Source organism: Nycticebus coucang, chromosome 5 (assembly GCF_027406575.1).
Source record: "Nycticebus coucang isolate mNycCou1 chromosome 5, mNycCou1.pri, whole genome shotgun sequence".
NCBI lineage: Eukaryota > Metazoa > Chordata > Mammalia > Primates > Lorisidae > Nycticebus > Nycticebus coucang.
The window spans coordinates 38,770,115-38,796,381 of NC_069784.1; the positions used below are offsets into that span (position 1 = coordinate 38,770,115).

Sequence of the window (26,267 nt, forward strand, 5' to 3'; positions counted from 1 at the left end):
AATTGTCATTGTTGTTTAAGTGGCCCGGGCTAGGTTCGAACCACCAGCCTGGGTGTATGTGGTCGGCACCCTACCCACTAAGCTATGGGCGCCGCCCATCACAGACCTTCTAAATGGGTTGGAAAAGCTCTGAGAACAGGGCCCTGTCTAAAAGAGGCCTAAGGTTGGGTGGGAAGTTGCCATTGGTTGGAGAGGAGGTGATGGATAGAATTAAGACACCAACATGGTAGTGCTGCCCGGATATTCTTGAAAGATCTACCCTTTTCGGCACAATCCCTCCAACATGCTAGCAAGTGTCTGCAGGATGCCTACACCTGGTTTCTTGGAGGAATTTGACCTAGCTGGAAGTGAGACTGCTTTGGAAAGCTAATTAGTTCTTTATGTCTCTGAGTCCAGGACTCTACCAAGGTGCTACTGCTGGGGGACCTTGGGAAGGGTCAGGGATAACTATCTGAGGTGGAATCCAGCCACTAGAGTAGAAAGAATTCTAAATGATGACGATTCAGATTAGTATGATTTGCCCGATACCGTGCACAGTTGTGAACCCATTATTAAGGACTGATAATAGCCTCATAAAACAGTGGCATTATCTTCAGAAGAGAACATCTGAGCAAGCATTCTGCCCTAAAGGCAAACAGACTCTTGGAAGTTAGACACGCGGGAGACTGCTGGAGTCATCATAAGAGTCTCACTTCCTTTCTAAGCAGTCCACCCACTGAGTATGTGAACAAAGGGTAGTAAAGTTTCATTGGACAACTTACTTGTGACTTCTGCACCTGACACAATGTGAATTAAGATCACCTGACTTCTTTGACAGTAGGCAGCCTCTAGATCTGCTGCAAAAGAATGCAGGGGGTATCTCCTGGTTAAAGTCCTAAACTACTTATTGGCCTCTTTTTAGATATAATCTAACATAAGTGTGAACATCCTTGCCTATATTTTAAATTATTTCCTTGGGATAGATTCTAAGATGTGAAAGTATTAGGACAGAGTGTAAGGATTTCAGTGCTCTTAATACATACACAAAATTGTTTATAAGCATATATTCTCACCAGCAATGTGGGAATGATATATATGTTCTGCAACATGGAATACTAATATTTTAAAAATTCTTTGTTACTGGGTGTGGTGGCTCACACTTGCAATCTCACCCCTTTGGCACTCCTTAGGTGCAGGACCCAACTACAGCTCTGATTTTATCTGTCATATGTGAATTATGTAACCTAATAGTTTATACTCTCCTAGTAATCTGAAATAAAGAAGAAGGAAAAAAAAAATCTCACCCCTTTGGAAGGCTGAGGTAGGAGGATCGCTTGAGCCTGGGTGTTGAATTATGCCACTGTACTCCAGCCTGGGCAACGGAGTAAGGCCCAGTCTCGCCCCCCCAAAATCCTCCCAAAACAAAACAGTAAACAAAACAAAAACAAAAAACCAACCCTCCTAACCTTATTAACAAGGTGTTTCAATGTTATTTTGATTTGTAGTACTTTGATAACAAGATTGGACATTTTTAATGTTTATTGCTTATTTTAATTTCTTTGTGAATTATTTTTGTCCATTGCTCATTTATCTATTATCTACAATATGATTGTTTTTTTTAATTATAAAAAGCAATGCATGTTTATCATAAACCATAAAATGTTTACAGAAGGCTCAGTGCCCGTAGCTCAGCAGCTAGGGCACCAGCCACATACACCGGAGCTGGCAGGTTTGAATCCAGCCCAGGCCTGCCAAACAACAATGCAAAAAAAAAAAAAAAAAAAAAAAAAGCTGGGTGTTGTGGCGGGTGCCTGTGGTCCCAGCTACTTTGGGAGGCTTCGGCAAGAGATTGCTTAAGCCAAAGTGTTTGAGGTTGCTGTGAGCTGTGATGCTGCAGCACTCTACTGAGGGCGACATAGTGAGACTCTGTGTCAAAAACCCTGAAAGAACTCAATCTGATACATTGTGAATACCTATGTGAACCAATTATATACCTTAGCTATCAAATAAATTTAACTGCACAATATTCTATTGGTTAGACGACCAAGAACTGTTTTCACTAATCCTTTGGACCTCTAAATTATTTCTAATGTTTCAGTATTAAAAATGAGTGTGGATGGCAGGGTGTGGTGGCTCATGCCTGTAATCCTAGCACTCTGGGAGGCCCAGGTGGTAGATTGCTTGAGCTCACTAGTTGGAGACCAGCCTGAGCAAAAAGCAAGACCCCCTCTCTGGAAATAGAAAAACTGAGTCAAGAGGATTGCTTGAGCCTGAGTTGGAGGTTGCTCCGAGCTGTGATGCTACGGCACTCTACCCAGGGCGATAGCTTGAGACTGTCTCAAGAAAAAAAAAGATTGTGGGTACATTTATTTTTTCTCACTTGTCTGATTATGTAGATAAAGTCCTAAAACATTAAATTGTTTGGTCAAGAGGTCCTGGACTTTTGAGACATTACAAAACCCTCCTTCAAAATGGTCATACCGAGTTACAGTCCCCACCCGCATGTGGGAGGGCCAGTTTCATCACATCTTCACCAGCAGTGGGTAAGACTTTTTAATCTGTAATCTGCTAAGCAAAAATATAAAAAAAGTACCCTTTTTTTTTTTTAGTTTACATTTATTTAAGTACTAGTGAAGCTGAGGTTCATATGTGGACTCACTGTGGTCACTCAAAGTTCCCTTGTCAAGTGCCGGCCCTTGTCCTTTGCCTTTGTTGGATTGCTGCCTTTTTTCTTTGGTGGTTGCATGGTACGAGTTCTTTAAATACTATTTCCTATCAAACCCTTTGTCATTCCCATTTGTCTCCACTTTTCTTGTTCCTTATGAATTCTTAAGAAGCAGTATGGAGACAGGTTACAAGCATGCCCCAAGACATAGTCTGCTCTGCCATTTACTAGCTGTGGGAGACTCTGTTTAGCACACCCGTCTCCCAGCTCCTGTGAGGTTGGCTGCTAGAGCTCACAGCTGTACTAGGGAGAGCAGCCACAACTGGGGAAGTCATCCCCACTCCATCCTGATAGAAGGGTACAATAGCCAGCACCCTTGGGTAAAATGAAGGCTGCCTTGAAGGGTGGCTTATGCTCTAGACTGGGGAGGGAGGGGTCCAATCTGCAGGTCCCTGGCCCAAATGCTGATCTTAACTTTGGTGTCAAATATCACAAAAAGTATGCATGGACATTTTTTTTTTTGCTAATCAGCTTTCCTTGGAGTTTGTGTATTTACTGTGTGGCCTAAGAAAACTCATTTCTTCCAACATCTGCCAGAGAAGAAAAAAAGGTTGGACACCTCTGCATCTAGACTCCAGGGCCTGCCCTTGGTACATTGGACCAGACTAGGATTTCCTGAGATCCATTCCTGCTAGGGTCTTCCTCGGATCTTACCAGTTCCTTGTCCTGTTTTGCTCCCTCAGTAAATCATATGGATCTCAGTTCCCATCTCGGGATCTGTTTCTGGGGAAACCAATGGAATATACTGTAAAAAGGGATGATATTAGAACCTGCTTCATAGGGTTGTGGTGGGGATGAAATAATAGTTAAAATAAGAGTAATAGTAAAAGTTATTTAGCAATCACTATGTTGTATGCACTTTATATACGTTAATTCATTTAGTCCTTACATCGGCATCTAGGTCTAATCCTCAAACACAAAAATGCTTAGAATACTGCCTGGCACAATTCAGCACCAATATTGTGTAGCTATTATCACTGATTCACTCTGAATTTCACAGGAGAATGGTCAAGCCCAATAGGCTGTTGTCCCTGCATTTCGAAGTCTCCTTCCCATCCTCCCTTTCTTAGCTATTCCTTTGGAAAATTTCTACCCCTAGCCCCCCCTTTTCCTTAATTTTTTTTTTTTTTGGCCGGGGCTGGGTTTGAACCCTCCACCTCCGGCATATGGGACCGGCGCCCTACTCCTTGAGCCACAGGCGCCACCCTTCCTTAATTTTTTTAAAATTTCAAATTAACATGGGGGTACATGCAATTAGGTTACATTGTTGGCATGTGTAAGGTAAAGTCCAAGTTGTAGTTTCCTTCGGCCAGGAAGTGTGCCCTATATCCATGCATCATTCGCTTTGGGTGGGAACTTGCCAAACCCTCTCCACCCCCCACTTCCTGAATTTACTGAGTTTTTCTGTGAGTTTTTCTGTCAAGTGAGCTCATTGCTGTTAATCTACTAGTTTCAATTTAGTATTGAGCACATATGATAGGGTAAGTGCCTAGTAATCGGATTGCGGGATCCAATGGCAGGTCTACTTTTAGTTTTTTGAATATTCTCTATACTTCTTTCCATAAAGGCTGTGCTGGTTTGCAGTCCCACCAGCAGTGCAGAGAGTGTTCCCTTCTCTCCATACTTCTTTCATTTAAAAAGCAAGTCCACATTCTTGCTGAGGAATCTCCACACCTAGTGCATCTGTCTTCAGTCAGGGAGCCTGTTATTCTCTGATAGACTTTGTTGGGGGAAGCAGTATGTTATCTGCTTGGTTATTCAAACTTGCCTTGATGCAGTGGGGTCATTAACAACTCAGGGAAGTCCAGCCACCCCAGCTCTGTCTTTAAAAAGCTAAGATTGGCCTATCTGAATAACCCCATATGTCATGAGACTATGCACATTCTCACTGTACTCCCCCTACTTCAAGGCATTGAAGAAAGTCAAGGAAGCCTGTCACCACTGTTAGCAGTGGGAAGTTTCATATAGAAATGGTGCAGTGAAAACCTTAGTGCTGTGTTCCCAGCATCCAGCATAGTGCTTGGCACATAATAGGCATTTTATTGAACAGATGACAGTGTATGTTATCGAACAGGTCGCTGTCTGATCTAGGACTCCATCAAGATTCACATGCTTTAAATTTGTTTTTCGTGATATAGACTTTTATGAAGAGTCTGGGCTTAGTTATAGAATGTCTCAAATTCTGGATTTATTACAGAATGCTTTTTTAAAAGTACAAAAGAGATAAAGTTACTCCCATATTTAAAACTTTCCACTGGCTTCTGGTAACATTTCAAAAATAAAGTCCAAACTCCCTACTCTGGCTTACAAAGTAGTGACCTCCTATGTTTTCCCCACTCTCACTTCAGCCACTGTGGTCATCTTCCACGCTCTCAAGTCCACAAAAGAGGACTTAGCATTAGCTGTTCCCTTTGCCTGATGTCCCCTTCCCTGAAGTTTGCTTGAAGGCTGGCTCCATTTCTGTAATTGAAATCTTGGTTTGAATGTCTTCTCAGAGAGGCCTTCCTTACCTTGACCCACAGTCTAAACTAGTCATTCACTCCCACATCGCCCTTCTTTCAACTCTCTGCATGGTTATCTATCATAAACTGATATTTTTTTTCTTGTCATTTATTTTCATTAAGCTCCGTGAGAGCAGAGGCTGTGTGTGTCCTGTTAGGATCACAACTGTGTTTCTAGTACCCACGACAGTTCCTGACACACAGCAGAAACTCAAATACTTGCTGAATGCCGTAATGAATAAACTGAAAGCTGAGGGATAGAGAAGCAGCCATTTAAAGAGCTTGGGGAAAAACCTAAGCCAGTGGTTCTCAACCTTCCTAATACTGTGACCCTTTAATACAGTTCCTCATGTTGTGGTGACCCCCAACCATAAAATTATTTTCGTTGCTACTTCATAGCTGTAATTTTGCTACTGTTATGAATCGTAATGTAAATATCTGATATGCAGGATGGTCTTAAGTGACCCCTGTGAAAGCGTTGTTCAACCACCCAAAGGGGTTGCGACCCACAGGTTGAGAACCATTGAGTCTTAAGCAGAGGGAACTGCCAGGGAGGAGGTCTTGAGAAAAACCTGAGGTTTGGTCCCTTCTAGGACCTGTGGAAGGCACTGCATATTTGCAGGAAAGTGAGGCAGGACGAGAAGGAATTAGGCCAGGAGTAAGCTGGCTTAAGGCAGTGATTTTCATCTGGTGTGCTGGGCCTTGAAAAATTTTAAAGATCATTATTTAAATTATTTTCAAAAATTCAAAGCACAGTAAATGTTTTTCTTTTTTGGCTTTTTAAAAAAATAACATAATTTAAGTGTGCCATGGAAGTTTAACTATAGGTTCAAGTGAGATAAAAAAAGGTTGAAAAAACCTAGTAGGGCTTTGTGGGTCATGGTAGGGAGTTTGGATTTTGTTTTAAATCAAATGGGAAGTCACTAAAGGTTTTTAAGTAGGAAAGTGACATAATTTGTCTTTAAAAAATCATTTAGGGCGGTGCCTGTGGCTCAGTGAGTAGGGCACCGGCCCCATATACAGAGGGTGGCATGTTCAAACCTGTTCCTGGCCAAACTGCAACAAAAAGAATAGCTGGGCTATTGTTGTGAGTAGGGCACCAGCCCCATATACAGAGGGTGGCATGTTCAAACCTGTTCCTGGCCAAACTGCAACAAAAAAAATAGCTGGGCTATTGTTGTGGCGGGCTCATGTGGTCCCAGCTGCTCAGGAGGCTAAGGCAAGAGAATTGCCTAAGCCCAAGAGCTGAAGGTTGCTGTGAGCTGTGATGCCATGGCACTCTACTGAGGGCAACAAAGAGACTCTGTCTCTAAAAATAGTAATTTAAAAGATAATTCAACTGGGGTGATTAGCAAGATGGAGCTAATAATCAGAAGTAGAAAGTCATGTGTAAGAGAAGACTTGCGGGGTGGGGGGGATAATGATTCATTTTGGACCTATTGACTTTGACATATTCTGCTTCCTTTGTGGCTTTTTGTAGTATCAATACTTGACTTTTTATGAGTAAGAAGGAATTATAATACCTACCTCTAAAATAATATAGCCAGTTATTCAGTTGTTTATAAGAACCTGACATTAGAAGTGCTTGATAGTGACACGAAGTGCTAAGTATTAAGCAGTTACTGTGTCAAGCTCAGGGCCAGCCACTTAACAACCTGACCTCACTGAAGCATAACAACCCTTGTTAGAAGAGGATGCATTATATGTGTTTTACAGATAATAAAATACAGGTGAAAGAATAAAGGTCAAAGGCGTAAGTAACTCAGTCAAGATCAATCAGCCAGTAAGTGGCTGAGTTGGAACTCAAACCCAGGTGTAGTTTGATGCCAGAGCTGTCTCTTTAAACGATTTGCCAAGACGCTCACCTAATGAGAAATGCTGGCATCATTCAGAAGGACAGGGAAACTGGAATTTTTAACATATCCTTAACCCTGTAGAAACATTTAAATTTCATTGCAGTGGAGAAATATTTGAGAAATAATCTAAATTCATCAGATTCTCTACTCCAGAAAGACTCCCTCCAGTCCTGGTATTTTGTGATAGAACAAACTTGAGACCTATTTGGGGGTTAACTTGGTACGAAGGGGAGGTGAACGGAAATAAAACTTATTCTTCCCAGCTATTTGGAATGTAGCTGCTGAAAAAAAAAAAGTAAAACCGCCACCCGGTTTTCCTGGGAACCAGTGATTCTGCTGTCGACAGAAGTTCGCTTTTCCAACTGCTGGAAACGCCAGAATTGTGATATAGCTTCAGGAACTGAGGCTGCCTTGTTCAGACTTTCACACGGTCCCCCTGTTCTTTCCACAGAGGCCTCTTTCTTTTAAACACCCTACATCTGCCGTTTGGACTACCCATAGGGCAGCTTGGAGCCTGGTAGGAAAGAGGCACTGGTTTGGGGGATCCCATCTTTTTAGAGGGGTCTAGGCCAGACCCTATCTGAACTCGGGACGATATTTATTGCTCCACCTTTCTGTGTCTGAAGAAGAAACAAGAGGACAGAAAAGAAACTTCAGTTTGGTGTTTGAGGACAAGTCCTGGGGTTAGACCAAGGCTCCCGAGGCCCCCCTCAACCTGACAACGCAGGTCCCGGGCGGGAGTAGAAAGGAGCCAGGGTCGAGCGCCCGCCCCGCCCCGCCACCGTTCATTGGCTGGTCCGAAAGACGCGGGGCGTGGTCGGTTTGAATGAGAGCGCCCACAGCTGGGGCGCAGGCGCAGATGAGGGAGGCGTTGAGGGCTGGCGGCCGTGGGACCCCTAGGTGGCGGAGGGACGCTGCGGGGGAGGTGAGGGGAGCGCACAGCTGTGGCCCACGTGACCTGGCGGGGGCGGAGGGTCCGCACCGGCCTCCCTGGTGCCCCTGCCTGGTTCCGCGCGCCGGCCGGCGGGGAGGTGACCACCCACTTGTCGCCCGAGGCCGCCGCTTGGCCGAGTCTGCCGCGCACCCCGGAGCAGCTGGTCCACGGGAGGTGAGTTCGCCGGGGCGCAGGGGCTGAGGCGTTTGAGGGGCACGGAGGGAGGTGACAGGGAGTGGAGGGGGGTGTGTGCGTTTAAGTGTGTCCTTTGTTCGCTGCGGGAGGAGTCTGGGTGGCTGAGCAGGACCCGGCAGGGGGTTTGCCAGCCCGTGGGCGCTGTGGAGACGCGGCGTCCAGGGCGGTCAGCTCCAGAAGCCAGAAACTCGGACTGAGCAGCAGCAGCTCGCCAGGGCAGAGCCCTGAGTTGCTGTCTCGTCGGAAAATGTTAAAATGAGAGTAAGCTTAAGAGTTTCATTTAATAATTTTTTTTGTAAATGCACTAGGATACAGTGACTCCTTAAGTGGTCCGAGTGTGAATAACAAATAGTAGATTAAAAATCCGAATCCCGGTGGAATTAAATCCCAGGCAGATTGCAGTCACCTGTGTTCGCGCGCTTGCTATCTAAACCCGGGCAGTTTTTGTCAAATACCTGCGTTGATCAATCACATTTAAATTCGTGAACTAAGAGGTCGATTTACCATAGAAGTTAGTTTTTGCAAAAGTTTAAGCAACATTTCTTAAAATGTTAAGAAAACCTTTTTCTGAAATCTATAGCGTATCTTGGGTTAAAAGTAGAAAATAGATTTCCTTATGTCTTAAATGGATCTATTAAATCATTTTAATGAGTATCAGTGGAACTCTGAGAAAAGGAGTAAGGATGGAAATTTTATTTGCCTTAATGCATAATTAAATCCCACCTTAGAATGAAATGAAGTAGGTTCTTGGCTTTCCTTTCTGTCGGGCTTGTATGGAGCGCTTCGTGCTGTGTATTGGGAGTTAACATGACCAACCGAGCTGAATTTTGAAACAGCCACTTTAGAAGGGTGTACCAAGGATTTCCAGCTCGATAATAGCCAGTGTGATCACTTCTGATAAATACCGCTTTTCTTGGGTTCTCACTGTTCAAAACCAGCTTTGGTTGATTGTTTAGAAGATGAGTAGACAACAAAAAAGAGGAGGAAGATCGCGGTCGTTGATGTGGGTGAGGAGGGGGAGATGCTCTGGAATGGGGGCAACCTCATGTGTACTGGGCTTTACACCTTACCACTGACTGGTTTCCACAGGAGATTTCTCAGTCTGTTGTTTAAGGAGTGGAGCAGTTACAAAGTAAAAAGTTGTTACACAGGTATATCCTCCAACTCCTCTTTGACAAGATAAGAGTTTTAGTTGTATTTTCTTCATTGTTAAAATCAGACATTGGATTATAAATGTATTTTAATATAAATCTAAGACTTGGTAGTAGGCTAATTACAACATTGATAGGATATAGTAGTTGTAAAAATGATCTTAGTCATAAAATAGTTCTCAGATTTATCTGAAATGTAAGTTTTGTAATTCTCTGGGATTTTAGAATTGAAGACCTAAACTTATTCTAATAGAAATAATAACAGCAGCTACTGTTAGTACTCTCGTGCTATCCATTGAGTACTTTTGTTAGTACCAGAGCCAGGTACTGGGTTAGGTGTTTGTTAATCATGCCTCCAATCCTCACAACACTTGTTAGATAAGTATCATTATGCTCACACCAGTTCTGAGAGTTTAGCTTAAGAGCTCTGTGCTGGGATTCAAACCATGGCCTGATCCCAAAGCACAGGCTGTGTTATTGCTTTTGTGTGTCTTTTTAAATCTCTGCTGTGTCTCTGGATTCCATTTGTAGGGACATAATTCTACTTTAAATATGCCTGTAGGTGCTGTGTTTTGTTATGACTAAGCAGAAATTGTTCAGTCCTTTAAAAACTACTATTTTGCTTTCATTGCCTTGCAAATCACATTAACATTTTCGATATTCTTTTAATCATCTTTATAAAAACATTTATAAATTAAAATTTTTCTGAGTTATTTACATGAAGACGAATATAATCTTTACTGTGGAGCAGAAATGTATTAAAGCCCAGTTTTCTCACTATGACAGGATTCGTTGCTGCTTCATAGTTCTCTCTTCTTGCAGACAAGAAATCAAAAAGTTCCTTGGACATCTGTTATGTGCAAAGCTATGTCCTTGGTGTTGTGAGATGACAAGATAGTGCTTCCTATTCAAGAGTTGGTTTTGGAGTTTTAGCAGTAACAGAAAAAGCAGAATGGGAACACAGAAGAGAAAAATACTCTTGTGGACAGATTCCACTTTTCCTTTGTTGAAAAAAACTGCAAGCTTCCCTGTTGTGTAAACACAAGTCTAAATATGCATTTAGAGTCCCTCACAATTGGGTACTGTTCTGCCTTCTCAGACTCTTCCACTGCTCCTAACCCAATGTGCTTATCCTGGAGCACACTCTGTGCATTCCTACCTCCTTGCTCTTTCTTGAGCCATTTCCCTTGTCTGGAAGGTCTTTCCCCCACTTGCCTAATACAATCTGCCCATTTTGCAAGGTGCAGTACAGATTTCCCGACTTCCAAAAAGCTTTCCCTGCTCTTTTTTTTAGTTAGAATTCTTGTTCCCATACCATCTTATAACATTACTGAATTGAATAGAAACATATATTTTCCCACAGAATGGTGATTAACTTTTGGGAAGAAAGGACAGAGTCGTGTTTAATATATTTTCCTATAAAGACTTCTAAACTTGGCTCAGCGCCTGTGGCTTAAGCGGCTAAGGCACCAGCCACATACTCCTGAGCTGGCGGGTTCGAATCTAGCCCGGGCCCGCCAAACAACAATGATGGCTGCAACCAAAAAACAGCCATGCATTGTGGCAGGCACCTGTAGTCCCAGCTACTTGGGAGGCGGAGGCAGGAGAATCACTTGAACCCAGGAGTTGGAGGTTGCAGTGAGCTGTGATGCCATGGCACTCTACCCAGGGTGACAGCTTGAGGTTCTGTCTCAGAACAAAACAAAACTTCTAAACTTAAAATCTCTAGCAGCCCTTTTTATAATCTTTTTTATAGTTGGAATTTATTTCTGCTTAAAAAAAAAAATGTGTTTGAGGGCGGCGCCTGTGGCTTAGTGAGTGGGGTGCTGGCCCCATATCCCGAGGGTGGCAGGTTCAAACCCAGCCCCAGCCAAACTGCAACAAAAAAATAGCCGGGCGTTGTGGCGGGTGCCTGTAGTCCCGATTGCTCAGGAGGCTGAGGCGAGAGAATTGCGTAAGCCCAAGAGTTAGAGGTTGCTGTGAGCCGTGTGACGCCACGGCACTCTACCCGAGGGTGGTACAGTGAGACTCTGTCTCTACAAAAAAAAAAAAAAGTGTTTGAAACTGATTTTGCCTTTTTAAAGTCCTATTAAGAGAACTGATTTGTCATTTACTAACTCAAGAACAATGCTTAGTAGAAAGGACCATTTCTTTTCTATTTCACTGTTGAGTTTTTAAATCATTGAATACATGTATAAGTATTAATTGATTGAAGCAGATGGCTAATAATGGTAGTAAATGGCTGTGCTTACCAAAAAAGTTTATATGTTATTTAGAGAATCTAACCTGGAGGCAAGAAAAATTGTGTAGATTGTTTTGCTTTGAGATAGTCTCACTCTGTTGCCCAGGCTAGAGTGCAGTGGCATCAGCCTAGTTCACAGCAATTTCAAACTCTTGGTGATCCTCCATGCAAGTGATCTTCTTTCCTCAGCTTCCTGAGTAGCTGGGACAATAGGGGCCTGTCATGATACTCAGCTAATTTTTTTTTTTTTTTAATTTTTAGTCAAGATAGGGTCTCACTCTTGCTCAAGCTGAACTCAAATGCCTGAGCTCAAGTGATCCTCCCGCCTTGGCCTCCCAGAGTGTTAGGATTACAGGTGGGAACCACTGAGCCCAGTCTTTAGGTAGATTCTTTTGGTTGTTGTTCAGAGATAGTCTCACTTTGTCCCCCTCAGTAAAGTGCTGTGGCGTCATTGTTCACAGCAACTTCAAACTCTTGGGCTCAAGCTATTCTCTTGCCTCAGCCTCCTGAGTAGCTGGGAATACAGGTGCCTGCCACAACGCCCAGCTATTTTTAGAAACATGGTCTGATTCTGGCTGGTCTTGAACCTGTGAGCTCAGGCAATCCACCCACCTTGGTCTCACCTGATTACAGATGTGAGCAGGTAGATTCTTGAATGAAAGAAACAGACCAAAAGTTATTGGCATTTAAGTGGCAATCAGGAGCTGATAGTTTAAAGAAGCATGACATCTGTCTTCCACCCATTTTCCTTCATCACCAGATTTGCAAACTTTTTACTGCCAGTGAAGTAAAGGAGAGCCGGGATTTCTTTGATAAAGAGCCAGCCTTGTCTACTCTGAGTGCATACCTTGGACAGTGTCTAGAAGTCCACTTAGCTGTATAAAGAGAATCTGCCTATTTTGACTTTCTAATCAGATAACTGGGCATGAGGCAATAAATGCTGTGTACAAGTTGATCTATCAATTTCTGGAATATGGAAAAGGTGATTGGTTTATCTTTATTTCTTTACGATCAGACCAAAGATGCTCTGACCTAACATTTGTTTATAGTGAGGTTTCTGGAGCATTGTTTGGGAGATGCTATTAAGGGTTGGATTTGTTCCTTGCAAATTACTAGTCCTAGGTCTTAATGGACGTTGTAGGTTAAACTTGATGACTTCTCCCTGGGCGTGGTGGCTCACGCCAGTAATCCCAGCACTGTGGGAGGCTGAGGAGGGAGAATCGCTTGAGCTCAGGAGTTGGAGACTCGCCTGAGCGACTGTGAGACCCCAACTCATGAAAAAAAAAAGGAAAAACCCAGCCTGGAGCTGCGGGAGCGCCTGTAATCCCAGCGGCTTCCGGAGGCTGAGGCGGCGGGGTGCCCGCAGCCCGAGTCTGAGGTTGTGGTGAGCTACCACGCCACTGCACTCTGCTCAGGGGCATAGGGTGGGACCCTGTCTCAACAACAACAACAAAAAAACTTGATGACTTCTCAATATTCTTTCAAAAAAATTTCCATTCTAGTTCCTGGTCCTATCATTAACTTTTCTTATCCTAATGAACAAATTTTACTAGTCTTACACTATGCACACACACTGTTTATAGTGTGAAATATGAAGTGGGTTTGTTAAGGCCAGATAATGTGGTACAAGTGAACACATTGTTACTAAATTGGTAACAAAGTTCTTGCAACATGAATCAATAATTGCTTGTTCAGTAAATAATTTTAAAATATGAAATGCTACTTAATTGTTACAGAGATTGTAAGAGTAACTTTCTGATAGTATTTTGAGAATTGTAAGTCCATATTGTAAACTGTCCATAGTAAAATAATGCATAGCATTCTATCTTTTTGTTTAATTATGTTAAAAATGATTCCCTTGGGCGGTGCCTGTGGCTCAGTGAGCAGGGCGCCGGCCCCATATACCTAGGGTGGCGGGTTCAAACCCAGCCCCAGCCAAACTGCAACAACAAAAAAAAAATAGCCGGGCGTTGTGGCGGGCGCCTGTAGTCCCAGCTACTAGGGAGGCTGAGGCAGGAGAATCGCCTAAGCCCAGGAGTTGGAGGTTGCTGTGAGCTGTGTGACGCCATGGCACTCTACTGAGGGCAATAAAATGAAACTCTGTCTCTACAAAAAAAAAAAAAAAAAAAATGATTCCCTTTGTAATCTATCAAGAAAAGTATTTTTTTCTTTTCTTTCTTTTTTTTTTTTTTTGAGACAGAGTCTCACTATGTTGCCCTCAGTAGGGAACCATAGTGTCACAGCTCACAGTAACCTGAAACTCTTGGGCTCAAGCTATTCTCTTGCCTCAGCCTCCTGAGTAGCTGGGAAAACAGGCACCTGCCACAACACCTGGCTATTTTTCCATTGCAGTTGTCATTGCTGCTTAGCTGGCCCTGGCTGGGTTCAAACCCACCAGCCTTCGTCTATGTGGCCAATGCCATAACCACTGTGCTACGGGCACCGAGCCAAGAAAGGTATTTTTTAACTTCATATATTAATTTATTCGTTTTTACCAACCAGGAAGCAGCACTGAACAACTTCATTTTTATTCATTTATTTGTTAATTTGTTGAACATGTAAATGAATACATGTTTACATTTCTTTCTTTTTTTTTTTTAGAGACAGAGTCTCATTCTGTCACCCTTGGTAGAGTGCTGTTGTGTCACAGCTCACAGCAACCTCCAGCTCTTGGGCTTAGGTGATTCTCTTGCCTCAGCCTCCCGAGTAGCTGGGACTACAGGTGCCCGCCACGATGCCCGGCTATTTTTTTTGTCATTGTGGTTTGGCCAGGGCTGGGATTGAACCCGCCACCCTCAGTATATGGGGCTGAGCCATGGGCGCTGCCCACATGTTTACATTTTAATAAGAGAATTAACATTTTTAAGTGATTGGTAAAAGAAACTTTTTTTTTTTGGTGACAAAGTCTCACTCTGTCATCCAGTAGAGAGGTGGCGTCATAGTTTACAGCAACCTCACTTTTGGACTCAAATGATTCTCTTGCTTCAGCCTCTCCAGCAGCTGGGACTACAGGTGCTGTCACAACGCCCAGCTTCGAGATGAGGTCTCACTTTGGCTCAGGCTGGTCTTGAACCCTTGAGCTCAGGCAATCCACTCTCCTCGGCCTCCCAAATGTTAAGATTACAGGTGTGAGCCACTGTGTCTGGCCTGTGATTGGTAAAATTTGGAATTTCATTATCATGTTATAGATGAGAAAAATATTTAAATTAAATATTTAATTATCCCTCTGTATTTCTGGGGGATTCCTTCTAGGAAACCCCCCCCCCCAAATCCCTAGATGCTCAAGTCCCTTATACAGCATGGTATAGTCCTGGAATATAGTCTATGCATATCCGCCTACATGTTTTAAATCACCTCTAGATTATAGTACCTAAAGTAATGTTGTTCTGGGAATAGTTAATGTTAAAGTAAATAGTTGTAATGGGAATAATGACAAGAGGGAAAAAGTCTGTACATGTTCAGTACAACTCAGCCATCCTTTTTTCCCCACAAATATTTTTGAGCCACTGTTGGTTGAATCCATGGATGCAGAACCCACAGATATAGAAGACCTACAGTAATTTAATTCTAAGTTAAATGAATTCTAATACCTCTTCTGTCCTATTTTAGAAATAACAGTCTAAACCTCATAGTGGATAATGGGAGACAATTTGGTTGCCAGTTTAAGCTGCTGTGTAATCTAAATGCACTTTGGGGCTATTGCTATGAATATCTATACTAATTCCTTTTTACAGAAAAAAAAAGATTTGCTATATTAATAGCTTCTACCTATCTTTTTCTTTTTCCTTTATTTTTTTCCTGTTTTTGGCTAGGGCCCGGTTTGAACCCGCCACCTCTGGTATATGGGGCCGGCACCCTACTCCTTTGAGCCACAGGCGCTGACCTTTTTCATTCTTTCTTAAGGTACTGCTTTCTACCTAGATGTGATGGCACACTTCTCCCACTTACCCTGTTTCCCCGAAAATAAGACAGTGTCTTATTTTAAGGTGTGTTCCCAAAGATGCACTAGGTCTTATTTTCAGGGGACGTCTTATCTTTCCTGTAAGTAGGTCTTATTTTCGGAGGATGTCTATTTTCGGGGAAACAGGGTAGTAGGGAGGCTGAGGCAGGATTGTTGGACGCCACGAGTTTGCTGCAATGAGCTACAATAGTAACGTGACTCCAGCCTGGGCAACGTAGCGAGATCCCATCTCTAAAAAAAACCCAAAATAACAAAAACAAAACAAGATACTGCTTCCTTTATTGGCCAAGGGAGAGGATAAGAGGATTCATCTGTGATTCTTACATGCCAAACTGATTATTAATATGAAAACTTCATTTCCTCTTGGAAACTTTCAGTATTCCCAAGGCTGGTCCTTTCTACTTTCCTCCCACCTTAACTGCTGTGTTCCCTAGTAACCTCTGACTGTAGTGGGTGTTAATTATTTAGAGTTTAGTTTTGCATTATAGCTGAAATACTTAAAAGGATATTATATAGAAAAGGAATTAGGGTTTAGTATAAATGGCAACAGAAGGAAGAGGCAGGACAAATGGATAGAAATGGGAGGATTGCTCAGAGTATGGGACACCTTTCTAATAGGACTGTTCAAAATTACGATTAGGTGGTTTCTAACCTATCTGGGAATGCTGTAGTAAAATGTTGGATTGACCTGTAGGACTGTTTAACGCTAAGATTGGTATTTCTGCATCTGCACTTGCCTCTCTTGACTGCCATTTCAGAGGTTATAGTTTATATCTGATGTGCTGCGGTTTCTCTGTGATATATCCGAGCATGGATTCATTTGTATTTATCCTGTTTAAGACTTAACGTGCTTCTTCAATTTGCTTTTTGATGTCTGCAATTCTGAAAAATTCTCAGTATTTATTACTGAAGATTTTGCCTTTACTCCCGTGTTTTTGGCTCTGGTCCTCCTGTTAGATTTATTTCAGAGCTTCTTATATTGTCCTTTTTTTCTCTGAACTGCTGATATTTATCGTCTTTTTTTTTCTTTTTCTTCTTCTTTTTTTTTTATTGTTGGGGATTCATTGAGGGTACAATAAACCAGGTTACATTGATTGCAATTGTTAGGCAACGTCCCTCTTGCAATCATGTCTTGCCCCCATATTTATCGTCTTTTTATCTGTTCATCATTCTCTCTTTATATCTGCTATGCTGCTTAACTAGTACATTGAGTTAATATGAGTGTTCATAGTAGTACATTTAATAACAGAAATCCAAAAAGCTACAATCTAAATGTCCATAACAGCAGAATGAAAAGTACATTTGGTATACCATGCGCTATGATACAGTAACAAAAACAGGCTAATTGGATCTATGTGTGACAACTGACATGAATTTCAGAAACATGTTAAACAAAACCTTACAAAACTAACATGATTTAGGACTACACAGACATTGGTGGTGACATTGTAAAGACAAGCAAGAGAATAATGAACAAAATTCAGTTTAGAGATCACCCTAGAGGGAAAAAGAAGGAGGTAAGTTAGGTTGGGATATCCAGGAATCTTCAAAGGTAATGGCAGTGTTATTTACCTTAAACTGGATGGTATTATATACATGTTTATTTTGTCTCTTTTTTTACTATACACATATTTGCTAAATTTCTTTTGTACTATCTCAGTATTAATAAAAACATTTTAAAGACTTTAAAGAGTTTAAGTAGTGTATACTTTGGGAGCAAGTGAATGTATAAGTATACCTTAAATATCAGTGTTACATCTTCTTTGGAGAAATAAATTTACAGAGTTTGGAATTGACTCGTTCAAGAAATTATTGAAAGTTGGGTGCGGCGGCTCACACCTGTAATCCTAGCACTCTGGAAGGCCAGGGCAGGTGGATTGCCTGAGCTCAGGAGTTCGACACCAGCCTGAGCCAGAGCAAGACTGCATCTCTAAAAATAGCTGGGTGATGTGGCGGCTGCCTGTAGTCCCAGCTACTCGGGAGGCAGAGGCAGGAGAATTGAATCGCTTGAGCCCAGGAGTTGGAGGTTGCTGTGAGCTGTTTTGCCACAGCACTCTACCCAGGGCAACAGCTTGAGGCTCTGTCTCAAAAAATAAATAAATAAATAAAATAATAGTAATAATCCTAGCACTCTGGGAGGTTGGGGCTGGTAGATTGCCTGAGCTCACAGGTTCAAGACCAGCCTGAGCCAGAGTATCTCTAAAAAATAGCCAGGATTTGTGGTGGGTACCTATAGTCTCAGCTATTTGGGAGGCTGAGATAAGAGAATCACTTGAGCCCAAGAGTTTGAGGTTGCTGTGAGCTATCACACCAGTGCACTCTACCGAGGGTGACAATTGAGACTGTCTCCAAAAAATATATATAAATAAATAAATAAACTTAAATGCAGTTCTCAAATCTCACGTATTCATCCTTATTTAGAAGCTTTATGATGAGTTAAGTCCTCTCAGTGTTCTGTAGTGATTGACGTAACAGCAGTCTGTGGAGTTAGCTTGTGATTATGTGCAGGTCAGGGTTACTGTAGGTTATTCTTTGAAAATAGGACTTCAAGCAAAGCATCTTGTATTCCTTTTGCAGAAATGTTGCTGAAGTGCTGCTGAAAGGGCCAGAGATGCAAGGATTTGGGACACATTTTGAACCTTTAAGCTGTCTGACATTGACCTCCTTTCATTATTAATAAAGAAGAAGCAGGAGCTTAGGATGTATTAACATGAACTCATTAATATACTAACCGGAAAATGTTCTGCAAACAATTCAACATTGTAAAGACCTGGATTGGGACAAAATAAAATAATTTCATATTTTACTCAGCTTATAGTATGACTGGATGGAGGAAAATTTGATAAACATGAGGGAAGACCATTCTTTTCATGTTCGTTACAGGTAAGGCTATTGCTTTCTTAGTGAGTGACTTTTAATTCTTATTTTAAAATGTATTTAACTCTGACCATGTCAAATTTCAATTGAAAATACACCAGCCATAGTTAGTATTTCTTATAGACAATGTTTTCTTTTTGTTATGGTTCTATAGTTCTAAGTTTTATGTTCTTTCTATAGAAAAATTGTTAGTAAAGACCAATTATGTATTATTATTGTGAGTTGATTAAAGTCTGAGTTTATGAATAGTTACTTTATATTTTATAACTTTATGTAGCACTTTTTTCTTTTTTTTTTTTTTTTTTTTTTGCAGTTTTTGGTCAGGGCTGGGTTTCAACCCACCACCTCCGGCATATGGGGCTGGCACTCTACTTCTTTGAGCCACAGGGTCACCCAGCACATTTTTTTTTTTGAGACAGAGTCTCACTATGCTGCCCTCGGTAGAGTGCTTTGGTGTCACAGCTCTCAGCAACCTCCAGCTCTTGTGCTTACGTGATTCTCTTGCCTCAGCCTCCTGAGTAGCTGGGACTACAGGTGCCTGCCACAACGCCCAGCTATTTTCTTATTGCAGTTGTCATTGTTGTTTAGCTGGCCTGGGCCAGGCTCGAACCTGCCAGCCCCGGTGCATGTGGCTAGAACTGTAACCACTGTGCTATGGGGGCCAAGCCATGTAATGCACGTATATATGGAATATGTTTTTCAAAATCTTTGGGAGTAAAAGATAGGCTTTTTAAATGTGGTCAGCTGATGGACCTAACTTTTTCATTATAATTTTATTTATTTATTTATTTTTTTGTTGCAGTTTGGCCGGGGCTGGGTTTGAACCCGCCACCCTCGGCATATGGGGCCGACGCCCTACTCACTGAGCCACAGGCGCCACCCAATTTTATTTATTTTTAATCATTTATTTATTTTGAGACAGAGTCTCAAGGTATTGCCCTGAGTAGAGTGCCGTGGCATCACAGCTCACAGCAACCTCAAACTCTTGGGCTCAAGTGATTCTCTTGCTTCAGCCTCCCAAGTAGCTGGGACTACAGGTGCCTGCCACAATGCCTGCTAATTTTTCTATTTTTAGTAGAGATGGGGTCTTGCTCTAGCTCAGGCTGGTCTCATATCCCTGAGCTCTGGCAATTCACCTGCCTTGGCCTCCCAGAGTGCTAGGATTATACGCATGAGCCACTGCCTATAATCTGCATATAATTTTTAAATGGTGATCTTTTATAAATGAACTTTTAATTTTGGGGTTTTTTCCTAGTGTGTTGTTTTGATTCCCTTCTCACTTTCCTTTTCTATACACATGTATTTTTAATTTTCTTTTTCATCTTTAAAAGATGGTGTTATATTATGGCTTGGCACCCATAGCTCAGTGGTTAGGGCACCGGCCACATGCACTGGAGCTGGTGGGTTCGTACCTGGTCCCAGCCTGCTAAACAAACAAAATAAAACAAAAAAATAGCCAGGCATTGTGGCAAGTGCCTGTAGTCCCAGCTACTTGGGAGGCTGAGGCAAGAGAATTGCTTAAGCCCAAAAGTTTGAGGTTGCTGTAAGCTGTGACACCACAACACTCTACTGAGGGGCCCAAAGTAAGTCTCTGTCTCAAAAAAAAAAAAAAAAAAAAGAAAGAAAGAAAGAAAAAGAAATTGTGTTATATTAGACATACAAGGTCTTGGTATGTTACCCAGGCTGGTCTTGAACTCCTGGACTCAAGCGATCCTCCTGCCTCACCCTCCCAGGTAGTTGGGACAAAGTGCATGCCATGGCACCAGCTTTTTATTTTCTTATGTTTAAAGGAAATTTTATCTCATGACTGTTATAACTATTTTAAATATTTACTTAATTCATATTAGTATAAATCTAAGATTGTTCAAAAGAGCATCATCCAAAAGAAATGTCATTTTTAAGCTTTAGTGCCTAATGACATGTTTTGTGTTGTTTTGCGGACTTAATAAATAAGGTCACATTCTCACACAAACAGTGGTTTAGTGATCCCTTGTCCACTCCTGAAAGCAAGTCAGACAAAGAGAAGCAAGTCCCTCTCTCTCTCTCAGGCTTTGCATAGCCTTAGTGAAATGGCCTGGCTCCTGGAAGACTTACATCGTTGCCTTGGACGCACAAATGCACTATCTGCATTCCAGAGGGAAGGCTGCAGATTGTGGGAACAGCATCTGCAGTTTTGTTCTCCATCCACAAATATCTTTCACAAGTGCAACACTCCCTTGGGCAGCACCTTATTTGACACCTTTTATATATGTGTGTGTAAGGGGGGAGCTTTTTCTCCTTCATAGAATAAGGGATCCATTCAACCCACAGTTTTTTTAAAAATGCAGTACCGGCCAGGGTTTCAGAATTTGGAGATTCATCATAAAGATCCAAGATTTTCTGTGCTCTCCTGGAAAACCCTTAAACCTTCATTCTGCCCAGAACAGTTGCTTTGAGCTGAACTGTTCCTGTAGCTTCCTGGCCAGCTGCTCCTTTCTTGCTGTTGGTGCCTGATCTGGATCCCGATTTAGATTGCTAGCGACAACTCCCTTAAAAGCCACACGGGCCAGGTAGGGAAGGCAGAACCTAATGTTTTTAGAAAGCTTTTCTTTATGATGTAAATATGCTTACCCTGGAACTCCTAGGCTTTACCCCTCCTGCACCTCGAGGCCTAGAAGACCAAGTACAAAGCCCTATCCCCTGGCCTTGCCCACCTCCATCTGCACAATGTATGTCCTATTCCTTAAACCTCACAGTTTTGTTTACCTGGCAGACTTCACCCTTTGTTCCGTGGATGGCCTAGACTGCCAGAATGCCATTACCTGCCATTGCCTCCGCTGCCCCTGGGCACTGCCTGTTGCAAGCTAGGCTCCCTTTCCGTACTGCAGTACAGACCTTCCTGTCATACCCTGGCTGACAACTACCTAGGCCGCTGGGAAAGTACTTTCCAAACATGATAGCCAGTTTAATGTTTAATGATGAAATATTAATGTTATTTCTAACATAATTAGGAACAAAGCAAGGTATCTGTACCATTTGAGTATTTAAAAATATTTTTAGGCTGGGCGTGGTGGCTCACGCCTGTAATTCTAGCACTCTGGGAGGCCAAGGCAGCTGGATTGCTTGACTTCAGGAGTTCAAGACCAGCCTGAGCAAGAGTGAGACCCCATCTCTAAAAATAGCTGGGTGTTGTGGCGGGTGCCTGTAGTCCCAGCTACTTGGAGGCTGAGAAAACAGGATCTCTTGAGCCCTATAGTCTGAGGTTGCTGTGAGCTATGGCACCGTGGCACTCTACCGAGGGTGACAAAGTCAGACTGTTTCCAATTAAATCAAATAATATTTATAAAAATTTTGGATTGGAGGGTCGTAAGTCCGGGCAGCCGAAGAGTGTGGTTAGCAAGATGAACAAAGATGCGCAGATGAGAGCAGCAATTAACCAAAAGTTGATAGAAACTGGAGAAAGGGAACGCCTCAAAGAGTTGCTGAGAGCTAAATTAATTGAATGTGGCTGGAAGGATCAATTGAAGGCACACTGTAAAGAGGTAATTAAAGAAAAAGGACTAGAACACGTTACTGTTGATGACTTGGTGGCTGAAATCACTCCAAAAGGCAGAGCCCTGGTACCTGACAGTGTAAAGAAGGAGCTCCTACAAAGAATAAGAACATTCCTTGCTCAGCATGCCAGCCTTTAAGATTGAATTAGATTGTGTTATTCTGTGATTTTATTTCTGAAAGTGAAACTTGCCATAAATTAGACATCAGCTTCCCAGAAAAAAAATCCTTTTTTGTATGATGGTATACAGTTTTCAGTAATGATATACATTGTATTGATTTTTTTTCCCTAAATGTGTTATTTTAATAAATATCTCATGAATAAAAAAAAAATTTTTTTTTGGATTAATATGAGGGCACGTATGATTAGGTTACTTTGTTTGCATTTTATAAGGTAAAGCCCAAGTTGCAGATGAGTTCTTCCCCCAGGAAATTGCACTATGAATATTTATTTGGGAAGTTCTGGTCATTGCACTAAACCATGAAATAAACTTAAATATTATTATTTAGTAAGGTAGTTAAATAATAGACGTTTATCAAAACTTTACAAATTACTAGATAAATTTGTCTGAATTTATAGCAATGAATAGAATTCAGAATCTCTACCAAATTTTAGTTGTCTTAACTTATTTAGGAAATAGGAGATGGATCATGCTCTGGAATAGAACGTTCATGTTAGGAAGGTTCATACCAAGGAGGTTAATAGAGCTAAGATGAGGACATTTCTTTTAAAAATGAAGTTTCAAATAAAATGGAACACATTCAGCATAATTAAAATTAACTTTTAATATATGAGATGCCCTCACCCTATCCCAGACCATATTTCCAGAAACCTCAGAGTTCTTATTTTTTGTTTAATATGTATATATACACACACACACAGTGAGAGAGAGAGAGAGTGCATCTCACTTTGTCCCCCTCAGTAGAGTGCTGTGGCATCATAGCTCATAGCAACCTCAAACTCTTGGGCTCGAGGATCCTGTTTTCTCAGCCTCCCAAGTAGCTGGGACTAAGGCACCTGCCACAACACCCGGATATTTTTAGAGACACAGCCTCAGCCTTCCTTGTAGCTGGGACTATAGGCAGCCACCACTATGCCCGGCTATTTTTTGAGACAGGGTCTTGCTCTGACTCAGGTTGGTCTGCAACGGGCGAGCTAAGGCAATCCACCTACCTGGGCCTCCCAGAGTGCTGGGATTACAGGTATGAGCCACTGCCCCTGGCCTGCAGAGTTCTTTTATATACTTTCTTCCTTTCTCCATTCCAGCATGGAGGACTATCAGTTTCACCTCCTAAATGTTTCTCAGATTCATCTGCATCCTCCTTTCCACTGCCATAATTGAGATCCCCAGGATGTTCCCTCCAGACTCCATTCTTCATTCTTATCCTCTTGAAATCTATCTTTTTGATTTGCCGTTGGAGGGCTCAGTCTAAAGACCTAGCGCAATCTCTCCGCTTAATGTCTACCGTGGCTCCTAGTTACCTATAGGGCAGAACCAAGCTGAATGATCTCATAATCTTCAGTGTCTGGCTTCTTCCTGTCCTGAGACCTGACTTCCAGTCCTCCTTCGCCTGCACCTTGCTCTGGGTTCCCTGCACGCGTCGTGCTATTTCATGTCTCAGTGCCTTTGCTCATGCTACACCCTGACTTCAGTTCCCTTCCTACTTTCTTGTATAGCTAGTTCTACTCAGAGAACTAGCTGATCAGAGATTATCTCCTTCTGAAAACCATTTCTAAACTCCATAGTGTTGGCCATGTGCCTTCTCTGTGCTCATAATACATGCTGTGCATATCTCTTTCTTAGCACCAACTGTATTAAAATTCAGTGTATCTATATTCATAGCTGCCTCTTCCTCTTTGCCTCCCCCTCAGAGCAGCCCATGTGCTTAGCATGTTGTCTGACACATACATATATGGCCATTGAATTCCACTGTATATAACCATCGTATGAAACTAAGAAGAGGCTTGTCTGTCTGCCATGATACGGCATAGGTTAAACTTGGTTACACACTGCTGTAGGACTTCACCAAGGGAAATTGAAAAAGTCTGTAACTGCGTTTAGTAGGAGTACACTAAACAAATTCCTGGCTTTTCAGTGCTCTAATACCAGCATTCTATATATTGATTGTTGTATAATTGGGGGTAAGGATTTGAACCCTTTATGTTAGGTCATAGCCTGGTCTAAGTTACTGTTCTACTCTAGTACATACTTGGCATGTAGCATTTTATCCACCTGATTATTTCATTATTGAGGTCTTCATTTATACCTGGAGGGGTTTCTCGTGTAGTTTGTAATTTTGAAATGGAATATTTCTTTGGGAGATGTTTTTGTCATACTTGTTTCGATGAGTAATAAAAATTTCAATACTTTAATATTATTAAAGTTAGACTGTTGTCTAACATTGTCCTTACATTAAGTTGTAAGGATTACAGTTTGGTGTTAGTAATGTGCCCTCCTGAAGAGGAGTTTGAGGTAACATGGGAGTAGTGAGAAGAGCACTAGATTTGGAGACAAAGGCGTGACCTTTAAGCAGGTCAATTAAACTGACATCAGTTTCCCTTTCTGTATTAGTAACTATCTTAGGGTTATTTTGAGAATTAAATTCGATAAATCTTAAAATCACTTTTAAAACCAAGTCACCATATAAAATTTAAATCAAGATAATTTTGTGCCTTTTCTTTAACAAAATAAACTAGAATAGCTGGATATATGTGGTAAGCTGAAGGGATAAAAATTGTTTGTTAGGGCCAGGACTGGTGATGGAAAAGGTCCATCAGTTAGAGCACATGGAAGATGGAGGTAGGGCTTGTGAAAGTTTATGAAAGGAGATTGCACAGCCACAGAAGATGGAGAGTATTCTTGTTTTGGATCTTATGTCCCAAACCCCATCATTTATTCTAAAATAGTGTGTAAGCTCTGAAGGGAGAGTCAGATATGGACACTAATCGGTGTTATTAAATCTTTTAGAATGATGTAGCATCAAGGTTTTAATCTTTTGCATTCACTGATGTACTATGAACACAAACTTAAGAAAGTAATAGTAAATAAAAGTCAAAAACTAATGTAGAAGAATAGTTTAAACTTTTAAAGGAAATTGAAATGGCATGACTTTGTGCAGAAAATAAAGAATTAGAGTTAAAATGTTTATTGTGTTAGCAAAAATGAAAACATTTCAGTAAAGGATTGTGATACTGTATTTACTTCCAGTTATTAAAAATACACTTTGATTATGCAACTAGACAGGCAGGCTGTTAGGATGATAAAAACAAACTTTGTACACGGGATGTATTTCAATGGAGAGATACTCTCCTAGTTTGTCTTAAACATTTGGGCACATTCTTTGTTTTCAACCCAACTGGTAAACAAATGAAGTAATTGTATGCCCTTTGAGCAAGAGAAAGGATATGAAATTACTTTCTCTGTTACTATTTAATGATCTTATAGAACATTTATAAACCAAGCTGCCCTATTTTGCAATTACATATATTTGATTGAGGTGTTGGAGATTTTGCCAAAATATTGTTTCTTATAAAATGAGTTTCATCTCAGAATTAATCATAAACTAGAGTTTTTGACTTTGGTATTTCAGGGATTAGTTAATAAAACAGTTTTTCTAAGATCGTTTTCCTATCTTCCTAGTACTATCACTCTTTGGACTTTGAGGACTGCCATGTAGCCAGCAGAGTTCCAGATTGCTATTTATTACTGTTTCTAATGACAAGTAAACTGCCTCTTTAAAAACGTATAACATTTACGTCACCATTCAGCCTATAGCCAAGTTGTGTTGGATGCCACGTCACTTGGACTGAAGGTCCCAGTAAAGTGTTGTTTTGTTAATTTTAAATCCAGAAGATCAAATATTTGTGGGGAAGATATTTATATGAAGACAACACTTCTCTACTTTATATAAATATAAGCATACTCTTAGAAACTTCCAATTTTTAAATGTCATGCACATGGGTAGCCAGTTCTGCCTTATCCCTAATTTCCTGGCCCACACCCCTGACCATCCTGATGGCGTGCTGCTGTGTGCGACTATTCCTTACCTCTCCTTCAGTGACATCATGCCAGTATCAGTATTCCATTGTATGGTACATGGAATTTTTTTAACCAGTACTCTGTTGATAGACATTTGTTTTTTGTTTTTTCTTGTTGTGTTGTCATTGTGAATTTTCTTTTATAGATAGCTTCTTGAATTTGTGTTAAGTATATCCTTAAGATCAATTCCTAGTAGTGGAAATGCTTGATATTTTTTACATAATTATAAGGCTTAAACTAAATTTTATTTTATTTTTTTTTTGGACACAGAGTCT

The 26,267-nt window shown here is 41.4% G+C and overlaps 2 protein-coding genes across 7 annotated transcripts in view; both read left to right on the forward strand.

Annotated features, from left to right (window-relative positions):
- The window catches only part of GPSM2 (G protein signaling modulator 2), a 102,337-nt gene that overhangs the window by 37,527 nt on the left and 38,543 nt on the right, over positions 1–26,267 (forward strand). Inside the window, exons 1-2 of one of the 6 annotated variants that reach the window (XM_053592029.1) lie at positions 2,503–2,522; positions 18,122–18,427. The exons of 1 other annotated variant lie outside the window; for it this stretch is intronic. In XM_053592029.1, coding sequence (XP_053448004.1) covers positions 18,372–18,427 — 56 coding nt within the window. In that variant the 5' untranslated portion in view covers positions 2,503–2,522; positions 18,122–18,371. Of the gene's footprint in view, positions 1–2,502; positions 2,523–7,938; positions 8,170–18,121; positions 18,428–26,267 lie in introns of those variants that run through there. 4 more of the 6 variants (XM_053592026.1, XM_053592030.1, XM_053592028.1 and 1 more) reach the window with 4 other exon arrangements.
- LOC128586324 (transcription and mRNA export factor ENY2-like) lies at positions 21,769–22,274 on the forward strand. Its single transcript, XM_053592042.1, has one exon. The coding sequence runs from the start codon at positions 21,802–21,804 to the stop codon at positions 22,090–22,092; it is 291 nt and encodes a 96-aa protein (XP_053448017.1). The 5' UTR covers positions 21,769–21,801; the 3' UTR covers positions 22,093–22,274.

Bases quoted from the DNA above. Each gene is read 5' to 3' on its own strand.
- LOC128586324 (XM_053592042.1), top strand. From the start codon at position 21,802: ATGAACAAAGATGCGCAGATGAGAGCAGCAATTAACCAAAAGTTGATA.